At 45.4% G+C, this 21,179-nt stretch overlaps 1 protein-coding gene across 5 annotated transcripts in view; it reads left to right on the top strand.

Annotated features, from left to right (window-relative positions):
- The window catches only part of Grik4 (glutamate ionotropic receptor kainate type subunit 4), a 428,100-nt gene that overhangs the window by 117,285 nt on the left and 289,636 nt on the right, over positions 1-21,179 (top strand). For 3 of the 5 annotated variants that reach the window (XM_051156249.1, XM_051156245.1, XM_051156246.1), the window contains exons 2-3: positions 1,989-2,093; positions 12,988-13,119. In XM_051156249.1, coding sequence (XP_051012206.1) covers positions 13,038-13,119 — 82 coding nt within the window. In that variant the 5' untranslated portion in view covers positions 1,989-2,093; positions 12,988-13,037. Of the gene's footprint in view, positions 1-1,988; positions 2,094-12,987; positions 13,120-19,258; positions 19,412-19,973; positions 20,008-21,179 lie in introns of those variants that run through there. The other 2 variants (XM_051156247.1, XM_051156248.1) reach the window with 2 other exon arrangements.

The following is a 21,179-nucleotide window of genomic DNA, read 5'->3' as shown; positions in this document are numbered from 1 at the left end:
CCCCTTGCCCTGTGGTCTGTTGGCTATCAGGTACCTATAGTTACAGTGAGCATGGGACACTCCCAAACTCAGGCTTGGGTTGGGCAATCTGTCTAACCATCAGTTCTTCATTTTAACCTAAGTCAGTCCAGGCTCAGCTCCTGCTGGTGATGTCTAGGGCCCCCTGTCTATAATTCATTACAAATATACAGGAACAGGAACAGCAACGGGTGCTACAGTTCTTTTCCAGAGGGTACCCCTAGATTCATGTCTCCTGCAGGACTCAGTGAGATGTGCAGATGGCTTAGGTGTGTATCGTGCTTTGTTCTCCAACATCAATGTACAGCATCATTGTGTTCCCATGTGTCTTCAAGTACCTACTGCAGGCTAGATTCTGGGACACAGAGAAAGTGGGTAGAAAGAGTAGTGAGTAAAAAAAAAAAAAATGGACTCTGGATATGATGACCCTGTTCCTGCCGTTGCTAGTTGCATGACCTTGGCAAGCCACTCAACCTTTCTGTCCTTGGGCTCTGTATCTCCAGGTGAGAGAACAAATGAGTGCGTCTACCTCCTAAGGGTCTTCTGAGGACCAAATGAGTGGAAAGTAGTGTTTTTGCACATAGTAAATATCCATAAATCTTCAATAAACGTTGCGTTATCATGGAATCCCATCCGTAGAGCTGCATGATTCCAAAGCTTAAAAGATCCTCGGAGAACAGTTAGCCTGATGCCTTCGTTTCGCAGTGTCAGAAACGGATGCTCTAAGGGTTGATTTGCAGAGCTGGTGTGCCCAGGGCCTCCAACTCCTGGTGCATCCTGGTGCCACCTTACTTGTTGCCAAGGAGATGAGATGTTTACAAAGTGCTCCACAACTATGTTAGGGGACAAAATCAAATTCTCCCTCAAGTAGCCACAGAGTCTGGGAGAGGGGATGGCTTGTTTCCCCCATGGTAGCTTGCTACCACCCTAGACCCTCTCTATCTGAGCAGCTGCCTGCTTCTGGGCTCTTTCTCCCAGCCAGGGGTAGTGAAAGAACAGCAGGGAAGCAAACATCCATTTGTCTTGAGGAGCCTGGAGCGGCAGGAGAAGTAATCAAGATCTTGTTGCCCACAGCTGAGAGAAAACCTGTAATTAATCTGACTGCCCCTCCGATTTTCTCTGTCCTTTTTGCCACCAAATGCTGTCTTCTGGCTGTCAGCCTCCTCTCTGTCCCACCCAGAAAAATCACGATTAATGATGTGGTAGTCCCACGAGGATAGGAGAGGATAGTGCAGGGACCACTGTGAGTGAGGACAGTTGCCGTTCAGTGCAGGGGTTGAGGGAGGGTCCAGACAGCTTGTACAGCAACACAGGACTGCAGCAGGTCGTCTTCGGGCTATGGTTGTCCACTCCATCAACCGTCCACTGGGGTGAATCAGTAATTATTTATTGAGTTCCTGTGTGGAACAGACCCCATAGCATGTGTGTTAGGTAGATATGTGCCTGGAAGAGATGTTCCCTGCCCTCCACCGCACTGTCATGTCAAGGGAAACATTGACTTGTTCCTGCAAGTGTGTGTGTGTTTGTGGTTGCCTCTTGGTTGCCCCAAGGTGCTAGGGGTGCTGCTGTGAGTGAGAGGGATACAGGCCTTGCAGGGTAGGTCTTATGCTCAGCATAGAGACATAGGGTTGGGGGTCAGAGATGATTAAATCTGAGACATGCTTAAGGAGCATCTCTTCTGACTTGGGGGTGCTGAATGGCGTGGCCATTGTAGCACCTTCTGGAAAAAGTAGGGCTGCCAGGTTTTTTGGTGTTAGAAAGATATATTGGGGTAGGTGCATGGGGAAGCAGAGAGGCAGACGCTGTCACAGAGCAGAGTCATCAGTGGCACCTTTGAGCTAGGCCAGAGACTGAAGAGCCAAAGGCAGGGATTGTGAATTCCAATCCAACACGTTAAGTACCTGGCAGCTTATACCATTTCTGAATTCATTCTCTGTATTCTTTCTTTCTTTCTTTCTTTTTTTTCACAGCTACTGTGTGAGTACCTACTATGTACCAGTCTGTGCCAGGCACTGGGGACACAGGTGGAAAAGTCCAAGTTGTTCCCTGCTTTTCTGGTTCTCATCGTCCCGGAGGTAGGCACTGCTCTTCCTGGGTTTTCAGTGGATGGGGAAAAAAAAAAAAAAAAAAAAAAGGTTGTGGTGTGTCTGGGTTTAATGGTGTCATTCTAAGGGTCAGGGCCAACTCCAGCATGCTTTGAATGCGGTCCTCCCTCTGTACTTGAGAATGACATGGCCACCCAGGGTGTCCAGGGCAGTGCTCCCAATGACACTGCAAGGATCTGCATCTGGTTCCTTGGCCTTCCATGTTTGACCATATCCCAAGTTTTAGAGCAGTGTCTGGCGTCCATTACAGCCTCCATAAATATTGTCGAATGGATAAATGAACTGCCAAAAAGGGAAGAAACTGTAAAAAATCCGGTTGTACTGTATCAAAGCAATATTAAGTACAGCCATTTACATCAAATGCCTTCCATTTATGCCTAATCAGCACCCGTCATGGTAATTATCACACAGACGGCTAAGTGGGTGTTGGGTTAACCCTGTGCATTTTATTGGAGCTACATTCAGTTCATGAAGGTGTGGCTTTTGTTGTGCCTGGCTTCAAAGACTGGTTCAACTTAGAGACCACATTTCAGAACAGTGGTTTCAAAGTTCCTCAGAGCCCTTGACCCTGGAGCCAATGGTGAGAGATCATTTACTGGCCTTACCAAAATACAAAGGACCATCTATGACATGAGTGGAAGGCTCAGTGGTTTGCTCCCTTCCCATGGCCCCATTCTTGGGAGAGTCCATCCACCAGACAAGCTACACCTGAGAAGACTGATGTGTAAGTTCAAGGTCACCCAGAGCCAGGGCTGGCAGTGATGGTTTGCTTTCATATATGTCTGTGTGAGAGTGTCAGAACCCCTGGAGCAGGAGTTACAGACAGTTGCTAGGTGCTATGTAGGTGCTGGGAATTGAACCCAGGTCCTCTGGAAGAGCAAGCAGCCAGTGCTCTTAACTGAGCCACCTCTCCAGCCTTCTAAATGACTGAGTGAGGCCCCTTAAAGCAGGCTGAGCAGTCCACTTCTGGAGTCCTCAGTATACAGACGCAACCCTACCTTAGGTATGCTTGCATGGCAGAGTAGAGACAGTTGATCATTAAAAGAACCAACACTACCTTAAGAAGTCAGAGTACCAGGCTTCCCTCGAGACCAGCTTTGCTTTAATCTGTCTTAGCACGAATCCCCAGTGCTGTGATTTGAATGCCAAGTGTTTCCCACTGGCCTGTGTGCTTGAACATTTGGGACCTGGGTGGTAGTCCTGTGTAGGGAGAGTATAGAACCTTTAGGAGGTAGAACTTAGTGGGAGGAAGCAAGTCACTGGGGAGTGGGGCTCACAGATTTCAGCCTGGCCCTGCTGTTAGCCTGAATTCTCCCCTTCCTCTCTGCTGGGCTGTGAGGAGTCCCAGCAACACACGCCTGCCACTGTGAACTGTGTCATGACTTCCACTCTCAAACTAGGAGCCAAAACAAATTCTTCTTTTAAGTTACTTCTAGGAAGTAGTTTGTCACAGCAGGGAGAAAAGTACCGAAAACATCAAGAATTAAAGGACATAATTCTGTTATTGTTGGAGTTTCCTTTGCTCCTCTATTCCCTCTTGCCTCCTCCTCCACCTCCCTGCAGCAGGGGCCATTGGAGGCCTGATGCTCATTGAGCAAACAGGCACCATGCATCCACTGTTTATGAGGAGACTCTGGGGACACCACAGAAAGCTGGGGACAGTCCTTGCTCTTAAGAGGCTCACAGTGATCCCAGCTGGAGACTTAGAACAGCATCAGCCAGAGAGGAAAGTGCTGCCTCTGAGTCACCACAGGCTGCAGTGCTGGCTCACAGAGGAGGGCCTAATTCTGGGGACTTGCAGAGGAGAGGACACACACAGACACACACACACATGCACACATGCACACAGGCACAAACACAGACACACAGGCACACACACACATAGAAACACACAGACTCACACACACACATGCGCGCGCACACACACACGCGCGCGCACACACACACACACACACACACACCCCTCTCAGGAACATGTGCAGAGGAAGCTGCAAGGCATCATGGGAAGAGTGAATGTGTGTTGCCATGAAATGCCAAGAACTTCTAAAGCATAACACACATAAGGAAAAGTTCACAAGGGAGCTGACCTCTGTAACAGGCATCCAAGTGAAAAACAGATCATCTGCTCTGCAGAATCCCCTGGGCCAGTGTCTACCCTGAGCAGAAAGTTTTAAGTGGTTATTAATTTTATAACACAATGGGTTTTATACCTGTACATAACCTACTTGGAGCATAATCCACTCTTGTTATCCTTTCTTAATCTCTCTTTCCTTCTCCTGATTCCATTTTTTTCCTAATAGCTGCACCCCTCTCTATGTCCACATCATTTTTTACTTCTAGACTACACATACAGCAGAAAACCTGTGGTACTCGTGTTTTCTGAGTCTGGCTTATTTTAGTTAGCATCATGATCTTCAGCTCTATCCATTCTTGCAGATGATATCATTTTTCTTTATTGATGACTAATATTCTATTGTATATATGTATGCATTTCTTTATCCAGTCATCTGCTGGAAGGCAGCAAGGCCAGGTATCTAACTTGGCTATTGTCCAAGTGCAGTAAAAACCCCAGATATCCAGTGTCTGTTGTTATGTTTACTTCATTCCCTTCAGGTATATACCCAGAATTCATATAGCTAGATGATATAGTAGTTTTATTTTTGGTTTCTTCCTTCCTTCCTTTCTTAATTGTTTTATTTCTTTTCCTTTTTTGTTTTTGTTTTCTGAGACAGGGTTTTCCTGTGTAGCCCTAGCTATCCTGGAACTTGCTCTGTAGACCAGACTGGCCTAAGATTTGCCTGTATCTGCATCCCAAGTGCTGGAATTAAAGGCCTGTGCCACCACCACCTGGCTGTATTTTTAGTTTTTTAAGATGCCTCCATACTGACTTCCACAGTCTGTTCTTACTAATGTACATTTACACCAACAATGCATAAGGATTTCCCTTTCCTCTGCATCTTTGGTATTTTTTGTATATTTTGGATATTGGATATTGTTGGTTGAATAGGTGACAAAGAGTTTCTCCCATTATGTAGGCTGCTTCTTTACCGATTGTTCCCCCCCATGCTGAATCCTTTTAGTTTGATGTAGTCCTATTTGTCAATTCTTACTATAACTTACTGAACCATTGACATTCTATTCAGAAAGTCTTACATTTTGAAGTGTTTTCTATTCTCTAGTTATTTTGGAATTTCAGGTCTTTTATTAAAGGTCTTTGATTAATTTTGAGTTGGTTTTGGATCAGGCTGAGAGATAGCGCTCTGGGTTCTAGTGGCTCTGAAAATTTTTTGGGATCCTTTCTTGCCATGTTGGCTTTTGTCAGTTTGGTCAAAGATTAAATGGTTATAGCTGCTTGTGTTTATTCCTGGGTCTTCTAGTCCGTTCATCTATGTATCTTATGGACTTCAACAAATTGCCTGGTACTAAGCTTTTCTTTGTCTGGATAAGTTTTTATTAATTAATCTCATTCCTTGTTTTATTGTATTTAGGATTTTTATATTCTTTTGATTCAATTTTGGTAGGTATTTTTTACCTAGAAATTGTAGACATTTTTCCAGCTTTCTCAGTTTATTAGAGTATAAAATTTCAAATTAATTCCTAATGAACCCTTCAGATTTCAGTGGTATAATTTCTTACTTATCCTGTATTGTCCCGAGTCCACTGATTTTAGGTTTCTCTCTTTTTTTCCTGTATATTTCTTAGGTTCCATATGTTTATAGAGCTTCTTTAATTTCTCTTGCAATTAGGCCCAGTTTCATTCTATCATTGAAAGAAATATCACGAGATATTCTTTTTTCTGGTATTTGTCAAGACTTGTTTTGCAAGCTAAATTATGATCTGCATTGGAGAGATTTGCATGAGCTGCTGAAAGGAATGCATATTCTGCAGTTTGGGATGTAGCCCTCTGTAGGTGTCTGTTAAGTCTATTTGGTGTATAACTTAACTTAACTTTGATATTTTCTCATTGGTCTTGTGTTGAGGATGTTGCATGCCGTAGCTATTGATAAACATGGAAGCACTGAAGTTACCCCCTATTATTATATTGGAAGTTTCCTGTCCAACTGTGTTTGTTTTATAAAAACAAGATGTTGATACCTGGCTCACATATATTTGTAGTTATTATATCCTCTTGATGCATTTGTTCTCTTTACCAATATGTAATGATTCTTTTTTTGTTTGTTTGTTTTTGGTCTTTTTGAGTTTTGGAGGTAAATATGTTTTGTTGTATATAAATACTGCTTGATTGCTTCTGTAGTCTATTTGCCTGGGATATCATTTTTCTTTTTTCTATTTAAATACTTTACTCAAATTACATCTCAATTCGTATCCCTTCACTTGTATCTTCCTGTTCCCTGCCTCCCTCCCTCTTTCACTCTATTTCCCCTCCCGCAGGCCTGTGACGGAAGGGGACCATATGATCACAGCCTATCAGGTCTCGTCTGGATAGCCTGCTTCCCCTTCCTCTGAGTGCCACCAGGCTTCCCCTCCAAGGGGAAGTGGTCAAATAGGGGGCACCAGAGTTCATGTCAGAGTCATTCCCTGCTCTCCACACAGCTGTGGAGAATGCACTGTCCATTGGCTAGATCTGAATAGGGGGTCTAAGTTTACTGCATGCCTTGTCCTTGGTTGGTATAGTAGTCGGTGCAGGGCCTCTTGGATCCAGATCTGCCAGCCTTAATCATATTCTTGTAGGGTTCCAGGACCCTCTGAGTCCTTCTATTTCCCCAGTCCCCGATACCTCTCTCACCTGGAGTCCCAATAGGAAGTCTCAGCATCTGTCCTAATCCCCTGCTGAGTGAAGACTCTCAGAGGACACCCATGTTGGGCTAGTATCCAATTATAAGTGAATATATACCATGTGTATTTTTCTGGGTCTGAGTTAACTTACTAGGATAATCATTTCTAGTTCCACCCATTTGCCTGCAAATTTCAGGATTTCCCCATTTTTAATAGCTGAGTAGTATTCTGTAGTATAAATGTACCACAGTTTCTTTATCCACTTTTCGACTGAAAGATATCTAGGTTGTTTCCAGATTCTGGCTATTAAGAATAAGACTGCCATGAACCTAGTTGAGCAAATGTCCTTGTTGTGTGGTGGAGCATCTTTTGGGTATATTCCAATGAATGGAATAGCTGGGTCTTGAGGTAGCCCCATTCCCAATTTTCTGAGAAAGCACCAGATTGATTTCCAATGTGGTTGTACAAGTTTGCACTCCCACCAGTCACGAAAGAGTGTTCCCCTTTCTCCACATCCTCGCCAGCATGTGCTGTCACTTGAGTTTTTTTTTTTATCTTAGCCATTCTAATGGGTATAAGATGGAATCTCAGAGTTGTTTTGATTTGCATTTCCCTGATGACTAAGGACAATGAACATTTCTTTAAGTGTTTCTCAGCATTTGATATTCCTCTGTTGAGAATTCTCTGTTTAGCTCTGAACCCCATTTCTTAATTGGGTTATTTGGTTTGGTTCTTGAGTTCTTTATATATTTTGGATATTAGCCCTTTGTCAGATGTAGGGTTGGTGAAGATCTTTTCTCAGTCTGTAGGCTGTTGGTTAGTTCTGTTGACAGTGTCTTCTGCCTTCATCCTTTTCCTTTTAGTTTGTGTATGTCTTTGCCAGTGATGCATGTTTCTTACAGGCAGCAAGCAGTTGGGTCTTTGTTTCTGACCTAATTAGCCACCCCATGCCATTTAATAAGAGAACTAAGACCATTTATGTTGGAATTCTTATTGAAGGGTATCAATTAATTCTACCATTTTGTAGTTTTTTTTTTCCTAGTGACTGATTCTTTTCTAATTCTTATCTGCTTATTTACTGTTCTAGAGATTTATTCTTACCTGTGTTTTGGGGGTTGTGTTTGTCTTCCTCTCTGTGTAAAACCTCTTGAAATATCCTCTAGAGTGCTGGCTTTGTGTCATGGATTCCTTTAGCTTTGATTAACCTTAGAGGGTTTTGACATATTCTTTAGTACTGAAGGTTAATAACTTTGATGGATATTGTAATCTAGATTGGTGGGTTATTGTTGTGTTTTCTGTAGTTGAAATAAACCATGCCATTATGTCCTGGCTTTTAGAGTTTCCGTTGAGAAATCTGAGTTATTCTGATAAGTTTACCTTTAGAATAAGTTAGTATTTCCCTCTGACAACTTTCAATATTCTTTCTTACTTCTGTACTCTTAGCTTTTTAACTGTGGTATGGAGAGCTTCTCCTCTGGTCCTGTCTGTTTTGGCTTCTAAATTCTTCCTGTTCCTGTATGTCTGCATCTTCCCCAAGATTTGAGAAATTTCACCGAATAGGTTTTATGCTCTTAGTCTGCACCTCAGCACCTACTTTTACATCAAAATTATATAAGTTTGGTCTTTTAATTATGTCCCAAGAGTCTTTCATGTTTTGTTCATAATTTCTACAGTTTAAAAATTGTTATTTTCTGAGTATTCTAACTTGTCAATCTTGTCTCTAGCCCTTGAAAATCTCACTTTTAATTGGTTTAGTTTTTTGGTCAGGCTTTTCACTGAGTTTTTAAATTTAGCTTAATGAGATTTTCATATCCATGATTTCTGTTTAATTCTTCTAGAAAATCTTCATCTTTTGAACTTCATATTGTCTATTGCCTTTCTTAATTGGTCCAATTATTTTTTATGTATTTTCTTGGAACTCATTGGTATTTAAAAAGTCATTTTGTAAAATTCTTCATTCTAGTATTCCATCTTATTCATTATCTTTGGAGTCAGTTACTATAAAATTATGAGCTTTGGAGGGAGTTTTGATATCTTATTTCATGTTGAGACTTGGGTATATTTCGAGATTGATAGCTCTTATTTATGCGAGATTCTCTTTAGGGAAAAATGATCTCTTGATGATGTAGCCTTGGATAGAAGATTATTGTGAAATGTTAAACGTTTCTCAACTGGCTTTTGTATTATAGTTTCCATGTTATTTTTCTTTTGCTAAGGGTCAGTCTGTTTTGACACAGTACATACGCCGGTAGAGCATGTAGGTTGTGCTTTCTCTGTAGGTTTCACAAGAGTAGGATATTTCTACTATGTTAAACAGAAGCATAGCAGAGTATATGAGGTATGTCTTCTGTTATTAATCTTCTAATCTTGTCATCAATACACAGTCTGTAGGGATAGAGGAATGATGTGTACTATAGTTTTTCATAATTACATTATCCACATTTTGTTGTTGCTATTTACTTCTGATATTTTTGTGCATAGCATCTGTACCTACTTGGGTCCTAGTCTTCAGATGGACATTTTTAATCCCTCCCCTTTTGTTGAATTTGTTGCATTGAAATATTTGCTGAAGCTATACCAGGGTTGGATTGGGTTTAGTGCCCTAACTCCTTAGCTGGGATGGGTGTGTAGCTGAACAGCAGAGCATCCACTGTTCTGCTTGATCCCCAGCCCTGTGAGGAGGGGGAAGACATATGACCATAAGTAGCAACAAACCAGGTAGGAAAATATATAAAACTCAACACCCACAACTTTCAACCTTGACAACAGCATCAGGAATGGTGGTAGTAGAGAGAATATAAACAGAAAAGTTTTGTATAATAGGGCATTATAATTAGAAGAAAAAATAAAGGAAAGTGGAAGCAAAAAGTTAGAGCATTCAAAAAATGAAAGGAGAAAACAGGCAAAAAGTAGAAAGTGATGGCTACTTTGAGTAAGTGAGAGAGAGAGAGAGACAGACAGACAGACAGACAGAGACTAAGAATAAATGAATTTGACTATTAGGAGAGAAAGAGAAAGAACAAATAATTTCTGTTCCAAATAATTGAAAATACAGAAACAAAAAGGAAAAGGAAGAGAAATTTATGTTTATGGACAAGTCAGAAAAAAATGAGAATCTCAGTGGAAATACTGAAATAGATATTGTCTCTGCTGGGATTTTGATGTGGGCAAGGGTGGGTGGGAACTCATCCCCTCAGCCAGTTTGCGCCTCTTCCATGTTGCTTCCAGCTCTGTAGAGTTCCTTGCAGAGAGCTGAGGCTGGCTTAGTCCCTCTTCCTTTCCTGGGTGTTTCCTTGCTTGTTGATCACGGCGGGGTGGGGGTAGGGGGGTGGGCATGGTACCAATCCGGTTAGAATAGCTTTGTGTTCCTGCTTGGTAGTGCAGAGTAACATGAAAGCAAATGTCCTTCAGCCCGAGTTGACCCTGGATACATAGTTCAAAGTATTCCCAAGGCCAGGTTGATACTGAGCTCCACTGAGGTCTGGGTCCCAGGCATCCCCATGAAGGCCCCTAAGGAGGTCAGGACAACAAAGTGCATTGGATCAAAGAGGTACAGTGAGCCTCCCATTTCCCAAAGTCTGTGTTTTTTCAAGGCCCAGCATCTACATGAAATTCTGCACACTTCACCCTCTTTGGCTGTCTGTTAGGTGTCCCCAGTCTTTGTGTGTGTGTGTGTGTGTGTGTGTGTGTGTGTGTGTGCGCAGTCTTAAGGGAAGAGCAATATAACAACTTCTTTTTTTTTTTTTTTTACATGTTTCTGACCCAAATCCTACTGTTTGTGTTTTTTAATACACTTGCTTCAGTAGCATTCTACTGGGACCACTCTGGATTGCAAGGCAAAGCTTGGCTGGGAAGTGTACTGATAATTGCTGTGAGTTCCAGGGAAAAGGAAAATGTAGAAACTTGGTTTTTCCAGGCAGGATCTTGGTTGGTTGCAACCTTCTCAATATGGTTCCCTATTTACTGCACCAGCCTTCTGTGTTGAGAAAGGCAGAGTATTGCTGAAGAGCCAGCACACCTGGCAGCTCTCGGAACAGCTAAATGCAGACTATCTTTCTGCCCTGGCTGTGTCTTCATCGTGTTTCTCATTTCATTTCTTTCTGTTGCAGGGCTCTGGTGGGCTCAGTTCTGTCTCTGTCTGTCTGTCTGTGTCTGTCTGTCTCTCTTTCCCTCTCCATCCCCCTCCCTACTTCCCTCCATTTCCCCCTCCCTCCCCTTGTGTGTCCATGTTCATGAATGTACATGCAAACATATGTGCACATATGAGTGGAGGCAGGGCCAGGCTTAGGTACCATTCCCCAGGTGTTGTCCACCCTGCATTTTGAGAGCTTGCTGAGTAGGCTAGCCAGGCTGCCCAGCAAGCCCCCTTTCTTCACAGTAGAATTACAAACATGCTCCTGTCTCTTTTGTGTGGTTGCTGGGTATCAAACTCGGGCCCTCAGGCTGACACGGCAAGGGCTTTATTGGCTGAGCTATCTCTCTAGCCAATGCTGTGCTTTCTCCTGCCCTATAGTTTGATAATCAGAGGTTCTGGGTCTCTCCACGTCTCTGATTGTCCAGCACTGAACTCTACCACATGCCTTCGTTACTCACCTCATGGAGAAGATGTTTTCCTGGTTGTGTCAATTTCAAACCACAGACAAGCTTAAAGGTGCTGCTTGCTTCTAACTCATCGTTATGGAAACAACATTTTTTTCACCGACTGAACTTTTGATTGCGCGGCACTTTTGTTTGCTTTTTCACTTATGAGCCAGGCTGTATGCAGTTTTGTGTCTGGTATCTTTTTCTCGGTATTGTGTTCATGACCGTCTTCGTGCTGCTGTTGCACGTGGCAGTTGGCTAGTCATGGGCATGCCTTTATCACATGGCGCTGCATGATTACGAGGTGTATTTCTCCATTCTGCTGCTGGGCACTTGGGCAGCTTCCAGTTTGGGCAAATACTGTTGCTATGGACAGTCTAGAACAGGTCTTTGGTGAGCACACACGCACTTCTAAGGAGAACCACTAAGGAGTGGAGTTGCTGGTTCATTAGTACGTGTGTAAAGCTCAGGTAGACCAGTTTTCCAAAGCGTGTGCATGATTTATGCTCCCTCATGCTGTGTGAGAGACCTAGTTGCTCCATGCTCTAGCTAATACTTGATAAATACTGTGGCTTTAAAACTGTCATTCCTTGACGCCAGTGGATCTGAGCATCCGTTCAAATGTGCACAGGGCATTGGTTATATTCGTGAAGTATCTGTTCAAGGCTTTTGACTGGTTTTCCGTTGATTATCTATGGGGTGGGAGGGGGAACACTTTAGTACGTTTCTACTTTTCTGGAGTATCCAGAATTAAATATACAGGTGCTCAGGGCCCCCACCTTCATCTCAGTGATGAGGCAGAACTGGCTTGCTACAGAGCTGAGTCTTGGAGAAATTGAAAGGTTACGGGAGGGTTAGTGGCCCCGCTGCTTTGGGGAGGGGCAGCTGCTTGACAGCTCTCATTTTGATACCAGGTAGTTAAGGAGGTGGAGGAAGGATGTAAGATGGGATGAGCTCATCTGGCAACTGAATCAGGTGCAGAAACCATACAGATGTGTAGCTCTGTCAGCTCTATTTGCTGGGAGAAGATGTTACCCAAGCCAGCAATGGAGGGACTGACATGCATATTACCCCTCACTTAAGGCAAGCTTTGCCTAAAGTTGCTTCCTTAGACCAGCTTCCCAGGAGGGAATTAACACGCCTTACACAAACAAGGAAGTGGCACTGAGACAAAGAGAAGCCTTGTGAAGAGCACACAGGTGGCAGGTGGGGGAGTGGTATTTGGACCCGTCCCATGTACTCGGGGGAATAATTCTCCTCATGCTCCCTCTTCTTCCTTAGGACAAACCTGATTCCTAACTAGAGATTTTGAAAGGGAAGTGGGGTATCCTGAAGCCTGTTAGAGACACCTGCCTGATGTGCATTAGGGGTGAATGTAGGAGAGTCAAAGGCCCACTTGCAGGGCTTTGCCTGAAGCTGCCAGAAGTTCTCCTGGAGGGATTGCCGGCTCACCCCATGGAGGTTCCCTGGAGCCTCTGTCACTGGGATGGACCTGGTGGTGACCTATCCTCTGTAGGACTCACCTGCTTCCTCCACTCCTTCACAGCATTATGTCATGCCCAGACCAGCAGAGGGCTCCATGAGGAGTTATAGAAGATGCCCCGTGTCTCCGCTCCTTTGGTGCTGCTTCCTGCGTGGCTCGTGATGGTGGCCTGCAGCCCACACTCCCTGAGGATTGGTAAGTACAGCCTGGCTCTCGGCAATGGTATCATTGCTACCCTAAGTGTACACAGAGGAAATGTCTTTGTACCTCGCAGGCTCTGTGGGACGACACTTCCCTGACCTCCCTGAGTGTGGCTATGACAGATGTGGAGGTGGTGAAGGCAGAGGTGAACACAGATGTGGATGTGGAAGTGGCGAGGGGGGCACAGGCTGGTGGCTCCCATCTGTCCTCCCTGCCGGGCTCTAGCCATGTAGCATAAAATGATGCTTGCTCCCTGGTACCATTCATGGCAGATTCAGTCCGTATGTGAAGGGGCAGCATCCTTAGTGATGGAGGGAGGTGAAAATGGCCGTGGGTATTCCAAATCCAGGATTGGCACTAAGCAGTTGCTTCTTTCTTCTGGTTAGTTAAAGAAAAATCTAGAAAAGGATGTTAAAGTTGTGTTTGACAATTAGGATGGTGTCAGGAGTCTGTCTGATGATTCCAGCCCAGCCTGCTGGTAAGAGTCATGTGTTGTTATCTGCTGGCCGTGGCCTGGCTCTGAGAGGGATGACAGGGCCATCTCAGCCTCTTCTCTGTCCTTGTTGCTGTGGACAAGCAGGGTTGCTACCTACATACCACTGGCATCTCTACTCCTGGCAGTCAAGAAACCAGATGCCTCTTCCCTTGCCATGAGCAAATAAGCCTATTCTGCTGGAAGCCATAGCACTGTAGATCTCAGGGCCTGGTGATAAGGATGAGGCCTCCAGCATAAGGAACCTGTGGAGTCAGGATGTGGTGGTGGTGGGGGGGTGGTGGTGGTGGTGGCCACTGTCGGAAGTCAGGGATGTCTATGTGTATCTGTGGGACATGCATGGGTTAGTGTTACATGAGACATCCAAATTTGTGTGTTCTGAAGAAGAGCCTCCTGAGCGCAAGGCCTTCATTCTTAAGGTAGTTGGTTGTTCTTGTGGGCAGGTTATGTAGACAACCTTGACTTCTTCCTAGACTGGAGGTGGATGGAGCAGAGTGGCTGTGCTTGCGACTCCATCTTCTCCTCTCTTGTGAGACAAAGTCCACTGTATATCTCTGTCTGGCCTGGAGCTCATTATGTAGACCAGGCTAGCCTTGAGTTCACAGAGATCTACCTGGCTGTGCCTCCTGAATGGCAGGATTAGAGGGGCCTGTCACTATTCCCAGCAGGACCTGGATCTGCAACGTGAAACTGAAAGTCTGGGTGCTGATGTAGAGTAGAGATGGCTTGATGCTGGGTGGGAGTACCCTTCCCATCACAACAAGGACTGGCCTTAAGAGCACCAGAAAACACCTGGCACTCTGCTGGTGGTCAGGAGGGTGCAGCACAGGTACAGGCAGGCTGAAAGCTCAGACCAAAAACAGGTCAGGCATCACCTGTGGTCAGAGGCTGAGCCTGAAAGTCTCAAGGTGCTCTGTTTTACCTGGTGGGCATATTTCTCCATGGGAACGCAGTGGCTGCTGATTCAAGTCTGCACTCAACTCTTGTTCTGCTTGCTTTAAAAAAGGCATTAAAGACAAGGCCTTCCCTCCCTCTTCCTCAGTCATTTCTACAGAAACTACAAAACCTAACTTAATTCTGCTTGGTGATGATGCAAAACCGATCATATCCTTAAAATGCCTAATTTATAAGGTGTCCACCATTATCTAGCATTTGTGTTGAGGTCTCCTGTCACCACCACCACTAAAGGAGCAGGTGAAGCGGTAACCCATCAATTTCCATTCGTCACTAATGAGAAGCAGAAAAGAATTGAGCCAGATTTACTGGCAGCCCCCACCCCCACTTACCTCTCTGTGCGTTGGCTCTCTGGAGAAGGAAGCAGACACTGGAGCCCACAGATCTCTCTTGGTTGCCAGGCTAGCAAGAGTGTTTTGAGGGGTCCCCATTGGCTCCCCCCACTAAACAAACAATGCTTGTCTCACTGTTGAATCCCCAGTTTTGATCTGAGCCAGTCCCCTTTTAGCTGATGTCTAGCCACATATCATACTGTCCATTAAGGTCAAACTGGATTTGATCTCCTAGAGAAGCCAGGAAATACAGCTAAGCTGAGAGAGAGACAGAGAGAGAGAGACAGACAGACAGACAGACAGACAGACACAGAGACACAGAGAGAGACAGAGACAGACAGACAGAAAGAGAGAGAGAGAGACACAGATACACACACACACACACACACACACACAGAGAGAGAGAGAGAGAGAGAGAGAGAGAGAGAGAGAGAGAGAGAGAGAGAGAGAGAGAGAGAGAACGAGAATATCCCAGGACCTGTTTTTTTGTCTCTGGTTATCTTGGAGTTAGAAGCCTTATAAAGGTCCCTGATGGTTTCAGATGGTGAGGTGCTAATTACAGGGACCCCAGAGGGGAGGCAGATGGAGTAGGGCAGGCCTGGGAAGAGAAGTAGGTCAGGAAAATACAAGTAGCTGTGCTTCATGCCAGGCAGCCTGGTGTGTGGATGGACTTGGGGAGTCCTGAGGTTCCCAGGTCTTTGACAGATCACAGGAAGGGGAGGGACCAGTTTCCCCTTACCTTCTCAGTGGTCACTGCTGTCACATAGAAGCTTCTCTGGGTCTTTCCCCAGAGCCCTCCCTGTCCCCTGCATCTTCAGAATAGATGGCTGTCAGAGCAGGACTGTACATAGGGACAGGGAATCTTAGAGATAAATTGTCCAGTCTGCTCCATCCTCGGCCCCACTTGTCGCTGGTGACAATATGGATATTTGTAAAGATGCAGCCAAACCCATTACCCTGCCTTGTGACGGCTGTTTTTCATTCAAGTGAGGCATGGGGCGGGAGATACAGCCAAATTGTCTATTACGGTGTCTGCCGTTTAGCCCCGAATGAAGTTTTGGGTAAGAGAAGGGGATTTTATTTATGGCTGTAAGCCTATCCGCATAAATTTCCCTGACTCTCACACGTGTGTCAGACCCCTTCAGTCATCTATCTCCTGGAAATGTTTTTGATTTTGCTTCCACTCCTCTGGGCCCTCTGAGCAACAACTGGGGAGCCACAAGTAAATAAATGCTCTCAAGCCTCCCCGAGGCCTGCAGCTCCCCCTGATATAAAGAGACCATGGCTGCTGGACCTCTCTCTAACAGATGATGAGGACCCATTATCTAACCTGCTTGTTTTTGCAGAGGGAGGGATGTAGCCAAGGTCACATGGTTCTGTGTGGTTGGCCTGTGAGCCTTATTTTGTCTCCTCTTTTGGCGACCTTTAGCCACCAGGCAGCATAGTCAGCTCCAGTTCAATGTGACATTTTCTCTTCCTTTTCCCTGATGTCCTCTATGTTAGCCAATGTCCTTGTCCCTGCTGCACTGGGTATTTACTAAGTTCTTGTTAACCAATCGATGGCTGCTTGTTTGCCTTGGCCAATCTTTCTGCACTGCACTGTAAGCACACTGCGCTACCCACTACCGTCCAAGTGTGAGGGAGAGTTACCTGTGCTCTCTCTACCTATGCCCTTACTCTGAGGGGACACTCTTCTTCTCGTCCTCATTGCTTCGAAAGCCTCTCTTCCACTCCTGCTGCCTCTTCCCCCACCTCTTTCTCCTTCTTTTGATTCTTATTCTTTTTCTCCTCCTCCTCCTCCTCCTCCTCCGTCGCTTTTGGCTGTAATACCTCTTTCGCAAGCCCCATAGACAACAGCATCTCCCGTAATCGTGGCAGTCTCAGCCAATGTATGGTCTCATTTCTGGTTTTAGAATAGTGAAAGAGGGATAATTATGGCTTGTATGGTCTCTTGCTTTGCACTGCCAATTTTACCCTTAGTGAATTACCAAATGCTAGCTGACAGAGGAGGAAACTAGCAGGGTACTTCAGAAGTTTGGTTCTGGTGCTGAAGGGACTCTGGCTCAGCATACGTGGCGGCACTGGACACATTGCAGGTTAAGGCAGCAATTGAGTCTCTTTCTTGTTTAAGGCTTCCCTACTCTGCGAAGCAGCAAGAGCTCAGATTTATTTGACACTGAGCCTCACTAGGACCCCCCAAGCACTTCACAGCTACAATTTTTTACTTAGTTGATTTCCTCCAATGGGCTCCAATCCTTTGCAGAGAATGCCCAACCTAGAGCATTCAAACGTTATAAAGATGAGGCTAATAGGAGAATTGAGGGAGACAAGTGGGAAGAATAAAGCCATTGGTTACTGATCTCACCAGCTGTGTATTAAATCCACTGGACGCACTGAGACTCAGGTCTACCTTGGATTTCTTAGCCTTGTAGAGGATTTAGCATGGGACCTTTTAAGTAGTGGGCTCCCCTTGTAATACTACCACATGATTTGATTTATGAAATTTTGAACCGTGTGCAACTTTTCACTTTTATTCCAAATTGGATCAACTAGATAGGCAATCAACCAGTCTTTCACACTAGTGACAAATAGAAATTGATGACCGTCTCCTTCATGTATCACCTAGACAGGGAATACAAGAAAGTTTCTTGACATGATCTCTTCTTTGGTGAGCATCTTAGGGGAGTCTGTATCTATCTTACTTGTGCTTTCACTCTCAGGGTCTAGCCTGGACTGTAGTATGAGGCTTTCTCACAACCTGTCAAATAAAATATCTATGGAAAAATTTGAATTTTGAGCCACCTTTTCAGTTTCCCTATGCTCGACGTACCAGGATGAGTCGACACTCAAGCGCGGTATCCCATTTTATTGGTAGCCCACAAGTCATGTAACCAACAAAGTGTTGTAGTTTGAATGTGAACTGTCCCCAGAGTGTGTTTCAACATTTGGTTGCCAGGTGTTGTTTTAGAAGGTCATGAAACCTTCACCAGGTAGAGCCCCATTGGAGAATGGAGGGGGGCCATTGAGCGAGGGCCTAGAAGCTTCATGCCTCAGCCCCACTTCCTGTCCACTCCTTTCCTGAGTGTGGATGTGGTGTGACCCACTGCTTCACATTCTTGCTGCCACAGTGAGCTGCATCCTCTTTACCTGTGAGCCACGGTAAACCTTTTTGTTCCTTAAGTTGCTTGCTGTCATTGATTTGGTCACAGTCGCAAGACAAGTAACTAATAAGAAAAATGAGTATTTTGACCCCAAAGTGTGCATGTGTATTTGTTTCTGAACATACACATTTTGGGGTGGATACGGGAGGCTGGCAGGATTTAGATAGCTATGTAGGCCAGCTACCCTGGAATGCTCATCTGAGGGAAGGCACTGACAAAGATGGTGCAACTCCCAAACTCTTGATAACATTCGTGCCATGGTTTGCAGTGAATTGCGTTCTGATGTGTTTACTGGATTTCTATGAGACAGAAAGTTGGGAGCACATGATGTAAGGAAGAGCCAAAGGCTCTCAGGACTTGTGGCTTACCCAGGATTCTATGGAGGTAAGTGGTTAAAGTCAGAGAATATGAACTGAGTGGAATCTGAGGGTGTCACGGTCCAGGATAGCCTGTTGGCAGCACATTCCCTTTGGCCAAGATCCAGAAGCTTCCAGAGACCAGACTGCTGATGTCTGGACCTCACAAAGGAGTAGACAAATCATGGCAGTGACCATTATGAAGTCGGGCTTCTCTGTTTTTTTCCAGCATATTGTGATGAGTCTTCAGGGTTGGGGGTTGTCAAAGGTCACAGTGCAAGCACATCAGGGGTGAGACAACGGGGCCCTGATTCTGTAACTGTGACTCAGAGATGATGGAGTTGCTTTCCATATCATTTTGCTGTGTGGCTGCCTAGCTTTATTTGTGGTGGAATGGCCTGGCTTCCCTGGGGCTGTTGTTCTTTTTGTCCCTCTGTGATAATACCCACTCACCGGTTGGATGTATCAGGGTTCGTTCAGCCTTGCCTGAAGAGGTGGTCAGTAGACTTGATAGTCACCACTGGGTTGAGCAGGGAGCGTAAGGTACTGAACAAATTTTGTCAGAATTTCAAAACCCTGTCTTCAGCTTCATGGAATGGCTTACAGAGCCCCGGGATGTGGAGTGAGTCATTTGCGCATTGTTTTTGAGGGAAAGGGGGTGAGGTTGTGGAAAGTATAAAGAGAGATTTTCTTTCCACATTTAAAAAAAAAAAAAGATTTATCTGGCAGACAGAATGTGCATTTGGACACCAGGTGACCATGGACACATTTGACAGGGATTTCAACACCAAATTGAGGATTGGACCTGTTACCCCTAGGACCTATGGGGTGTGACAGTTTAGTTAGCCTTTGGTCTCATTCTCACATGGGAAGACACTTGTGTTTCATTGTGGTTCCACTAATAACTATTAACAAGAGCTTAAATTGAGACAGTCACCTGCCTAATTAAAGCCATGACCCTATTTGGCTCCAGTTGCTTGGGGAAGTCAGGTAAGACACGACAGTGGGCGGATCTTTCTGTTTTGTGATATAGTCCAGCCTGTCTGGGGGTGTCCTTTCCCCTTGTGTCTGTGGATGTGTGGTGGGTGGGAGAAGCGGCTGCTAGATTGCAGCAGCCGAGTGCTCGTGTGTGAGTCTGAGTGGGTGGGACGCACTCGTGTACACCGGCAGAACCTTAGCATCCCACTCACAGCCTCGCGGCTCAGCTGCAGGCAAGACCGTGCTCACATTTAGCTCTCATTAGTCTGGATACGCTGGAACACTTTCCCTGCAGGGCTTATGGGAGCTGCTGGGGAGTACAGGGCATGTGGATGCTGCAGACAAGCTAACAGGCTACCCAACAGCCCCTCTTGTAGGTGTGTTTCCTCCTGCTTGGTGGCTGGTCAGCTCCTAGAGGACTGAGCTCATAGCGCCCAGTTAGCCTATAGTGATAAAAGGAACTGTGGAAAGAACCCAGGCTAGTCCAGGTTTAATTTTTCATGCTCTGGCATGTACAGTCCTTTCGTCTGCAGATAGCATACCTGCGCTGGCCTCGGGAAGTGCCATGCATGAGTCCAGTGTGCAGCCGTGCTCAGGAATGTCTGCTGGTATGAGTCTTTAGATGCTCTTAGAGTCTTAGAGATGCTCTGCTCTGAGCCTCTACCCCAGGGTGTCAGGCATTGGACCCAAACTGCTGTGTTCCTTTCATCCCGTGTTTCAGGTGGCGAAATCACATCGGGGTTGGTCAGTCCTCAGGGGCAGTCACCACAAGGGCCTTTCATGTGTGCCCCTTCCATCTGGACCTACCCAAGTGCCTCATGTGGTTGTTCCACTGTGCTTGGTGCCTGGAGGACAAGGGGAAGATGGGGCCAGGTGGGTTCTGGATAATTCTGAGGCTTCTAGAAGTATCTGATATGGTGTAGAGGTTAGCTCAGCACGTGGAGGGTGTGGAACCTGGCTGCCTAGCTGTGACTCTGAGCCGTGCTTTCACGATTGTCTGATCTTGGACAAGAATATAAGTTCTACTGCCTCAGTTTCTTCCTCCACAACATGGGCTCCTAGACCCAGTTTCATGTGTGTATGAGAATCTGGTAAGTTTTTACTGAGTAAGCTCTTAGCACAGTGTCAGGGGCTTGCAAGGATATTAATAACAGCACTGGGTCAGCTGGGCTCTGTCTCGTAGCCTTTCCCTGCCTGGAGCTCGTGTCCCCATTTCTCTAGCCTGTCTTGTTCCTCTTTCCATTGGCTCTGTTGAGAGAGGTGAGAGCTCACCTGCTTTGGGGTGCTCTCGCTCCTGGAATTCTCAGGGTGCCCTGTGCATGCGTTCACCGGCTCACACAGCACTGCACTGTCTTCCTTGGTACTCTCCCACCTGCTATATACAAACGTTTTCAAAAATCATATTTGAATTCCACCCACACCAGGAGTCTAGGAGCATCCTGTGGGGATAGTCTGTCTTTTGTACCCTTGGGTGTCCTTTACAGCAGATGGCAAATCTACCTTTGACTCCTGCCCCTCTTTAACTTTCCACGCCCCTTTAGTTTTCTGTTTCTCCCTACAGAATCATTTTGAAAGAGCTGATTATTCATGCCCTTTCTACTTCCTCTCCTTTGTTTTCCTTTAGTACTCATAATTGAACTCGATTGTTAGGCTTGGTGGCAAGCACACTTACCCACTGAGCCATCTCATTGGTCCCCTTCTTCATCCCCCCCCCATCTCTGAATGACCTTTGACCTTGGGTGTCTTCTGTGTCCACCTCACTTCCATGATGATCATATGC

This window comes from Acomys russatus, chromosome 14 (assembly GCF_903995435.1).
Source record: "Acomys russatus chromosome 14, mAcoRus1.1, whole genome shotgun sequence".
Taxonomy (NCBI): domain Eukaryota; kingdom Metazoa; phylum Chordata; class Mammalia; order Rodentia; family Muridae; genus Acomys; species Acomys russatus.
The sequence above is the reverse complement of the archived record's forward strand: the minus strand, read 5'-3'. Positions and strand labels throughout refer to the sequence as shown.